Source organism: Gavialis gangeticus, unplaced genomic scaffold (assembly GCF_001723915.1).
Source record: "Gavialis gangeticus isolate Ggan-Ray unplaced genomic scaffold, GavGan_comp1, whole genome shotgun sequence".
Lineage (NCBI taxonomy): Eukaryota > Metazoa > Chordata > Crocodylia > Gavialidae > Gavialis > Gavialis gangeticus.
This window is the reverse complement of record NW_017729008.1, coordinates 31,511,430-31,514,842: the sequence shown is the minus strand read 5'-3', so window position 1 is coordinate 31,514,842 and position 3,413 is coordinate 31,511,430. Positions and strand designations below refer to the sequence as shown.

Sequence of the window (3,413 nt, the reverse complement as noted above, 5' to 3'; positions counted from 1 at the left end):
GGGAGAACAGGTTGAAAAACTAAAAACAAAGAGGGAATTTGGTCATGAAAAAAAACTACAGTGAATTTTGGGGGGGGGGGGGGCGCTGAGAATCTGTAATAACAATTCTGTGACTGAGAGCTTCAGTTTGCCATCTAGACAACATGCCAGAGCACTGTAGACTTTTGTGATCATTGGCAAGGGCAGACCTTGAAGTCTTCTGTTCCAGGAAAAACAGGTGTCACCATTTCAGTCTCCCCTCTGCTGTACTAGTGCTGATCTCTGCTTGGCTGTCATTAGTGTTCCGCATTTCCAGATTTTATTTAAAAAAACAAAATCCAGGAATTTTGGGGGCTTTATCTTCAAAACATAAAAATTGGGATGAAATTGGGCTAAAGGGAAAAAATCAGTTTAAATCAAGGAAAAATCGTCCGTGAGGGAGGGAGGGAGTAAGGCTGGGACTAGGGAAGGGGCAGGGGCGCAGCAAAGCCCATCGGCTGCTCCTGCAGCTGCAGCAGGGAGCAAAGTGGAGGGAGCTGTCAGTGGGTATGGGGCTGGGGCACAGCTCTTGTTACGCGCCCCCCAGGAGGGCTGCAGGCTGCGGGGCTGTGCCAGGCTCTTCTTGGGGAGGCGCATGCCCCGGGATCTGCGTGCAGGACAAGAGTAGGCTGCCACCTGCCGTGAGCACCAGGAAGAGCCTGGTGCTTCCACCAGCCCCAGGCTCTTCCGGGTGCTGCAAGCGGCCAGCAGCCTGCTTTCGCTGCAGCCTGCTGCCACTGCAGGCTGGGGCTGGTGACAGCACTGGGCTCTTCCCGGTGCTTGAGGCGGGCAGCAGCACCGGGAGGGGAACCTGACCCCAACCGCTGCACCTCCCGCCCTGCCCGGGGTCAGACCTGGGAGCCCTGTGTCCCTGGATAATGGCTGCAGCCCTGCAGGCCTGTGCCAAGCACCCAGGTCCAATCCCCTGCCACTGGGAGTGGAGCTGGGCTCTCCTGCCTGCCCCCCCTGCCCCAGGCAGGGGTCAAGGCTCACAGCTCCTAGATCCAGAGCCGCTGGGGTGCAGGTAGGACCTGCCCACCCTGGGAACAATTCCCATGGCCTATCCTGCCCTGCCCGGGTTCAAAGCCAGGAGCCCCAGGTAGTGGCTCCAGCCACTGTCCCCCTCCCCCCAAGCAGCCACCACCACCCCCTCACCCCACCCCTGGTCTGCATGTGACTGCTGCCACTACCCCCACCCCCTGCATCCAGCTGAAAATCTATGTTTCACATAACCAGCACAGTGGCACTTCCAGCTTACCGACACCACCCACTTTTCAGTTCAAATCCCTCTTAACTGGCATGAGTGGGAAATGGGCCATTCCCCATTTGTGCTGGCTAACAGGGATTTGAACTGAAAAACAGGTGTAAATCAGTAAAAACCAAATGACTTAAAAATAAATAAATAATCAGGGAATTTAGCAGTGAAAATCGGTAAAAACCAAGAATGCGGAACGCTAGCTGTCATCTACAAGAGTGTATTGCATTTATATGCATCCCAGATAACAGCATAATTCACTTAACTGCAAAATACATTGCTAGTCCCAATTCTTTCCCTGTTGCCTACATTATAACAAACACTGGTTATTGGCATATCCATAAAGGGCATAGAACCTTACAACCCCACTGCCTATTTTGTAATGTAAGTGTATGCACTTAAAGAGTGCATCCCCACAAGCGGGAACGTGCATTTCCTCAGGGACTAACAGCAGCAGCACTAATAGCAGCAGCAGGGGGCCTTCCAGGGCTACAGCAGCAGTGATGCAGGTGCACAGAGCCTGGCTGGCAGCCAGAGCCTGGCTCTGGCCAACCAGGCTCTGGTTTTGGGCAACTCATGCTGCATTGCCCTGCTTTTTTGACCGCGTTTGTTTTTTTTGACACTGGGATCTCCTGGTGTCATAAAAACTCACCACAGCACTGTGAATGCATATAGCTGCCATGTGTGTGCTTTGCAGCACTGCAGATAAGGGCCAGGGGATGCACTTACATTGTGCTATTTGGTGCAGAAGCTGTGAAGGGGGAAGCAGCAGTGCCTCTGTTATGAGAAGCCTTAAAAAGGATGAGAGCTGGTCAGTTGTGAGATTGTGCTTCCTTTCATTTTGAAGGCTCAATTCTAAAAAGTGTATGACTGGAACAGCTCCCAGGAGGTCAGTTAGCCTAGTCCCCTGTTTAATGTGGGATCACCCTTGCCTAAGCCATCCCAGCCAAGTGTTTGTCTAACCTGCATTTAACATCCAGCGATGGCAAGCAATTCTAGTGCCTTTCTGAGTAGGTTTCTAGTAGGAGCTTCAAAACTGACTAGCTCTGGTTCCTTTCAAATCTCTAATAGCAATGCTGACATAGCTGTGTACACTGTTAACATTACACATGCAGTAAGTACATACTCTGGGAAAGCACATAGCCTTTTTTGAATCACAAAGATGATTTAGTTTAACAGAGTACATTATGCCACAGGCATCTGCTTGAGCCATTCTAAATTTACCGACTAGAGAGCAATAGTGCAGTCACGTTTCTCTCGCATATGCATTAGTCTGGATATAGTTTGCTGCATTTTTTTTTGGTCCAAACCTGGGAGCCTTGACATTAGTATCGATTATAGCAGTATAATCTTAGCACAGTGAGCTGTTGTCCATAACTAGGACTCATCGCCATGACTTACAATGCACACAGTTATGTACCGTACAATATATGCTGCAACGTGTGCAATGAATGGAGTTCAGTTGCATCTTATCTCTGAATTGTCTTGTGTGTTGTTTAAGAGACCTTGCCATTGTGGCAAGGAAAAATCCATTGTAGCCTATATCATGCCACAAAGAAACTACTTAAACCAGTGTGAAGCAGAATGCTTGCAATATGAATTTTAAATGAAATGTTGCTCAAGGCAGTAATGATGATAGCTGGCTGTTGTACTCCTGGGACCTGGAACTCTCAGGGAGCTGGGAGAGGTTTCTTTAAAAAAGCCACTTGACTGATCACAATCACTTTTCCTTGCAGTCAGAGAGAGTGGAGAAGGTGGTGGTAGAAGAACTCAGTAAAAAGCTAGAGCTGGCAGAGAAGGCCTTGGCTACAAAACAGCTTCAACTGGATGAAATTAAGCAGACCATTGCTAAGCAAGAGGAAGAACTTGAAACCATGGCTGTCCTCCGGGCTCAGGTACTTCAGAAAACTTGAGGAGGCTTGGATAGTTCCCCCTGTCCAGAAGCTGGAAGAATATACTTAATGCTCCAAACCTTTGCTCTGAGTGCATACCTCCACTTTTGTAAATAGATAGTATTCTCTTTTTTTCATTCGTCCCTGCAAATGTCTCTAGAATCTGTATTTGGGTGGATTCCCAAGTCTGTTCCCTTTAAGGGAAGGCAGTTGTAGGAACTACTGGAGTTTGAATTCTGAAGCAGTTT

General features: G+C 48.9%; 1 protein-coding gene across 3 annotated transcripts in view; it reads left to right on the top strand.

Moving 5' to 3' along the window:
- Nucleotides 1-3,413, top strand: part of OPTN (optineurin) — a 35,670-nt gene that overhangs the window by 22,496 nt on the left and 9,761 nt on the right. For all 3 annotated transcript variants that reach the window (XR_002096076.1, XR_002096075.1, XM_019509556.1), the window contains exon 10: nt 3,010-3,168. Coding sequence is in view for 1 of the 3 variants with exons in the window: in XM_019509556.1 (XP_019365101.1) it covers nt 3,010-3,168 (159 nt within the window). In the remaining 2 variants the exon portion in view is untranslated. The remainder of the gene's footprint in view (nt 1-3,009; nt 3,169-3,413) is intronic.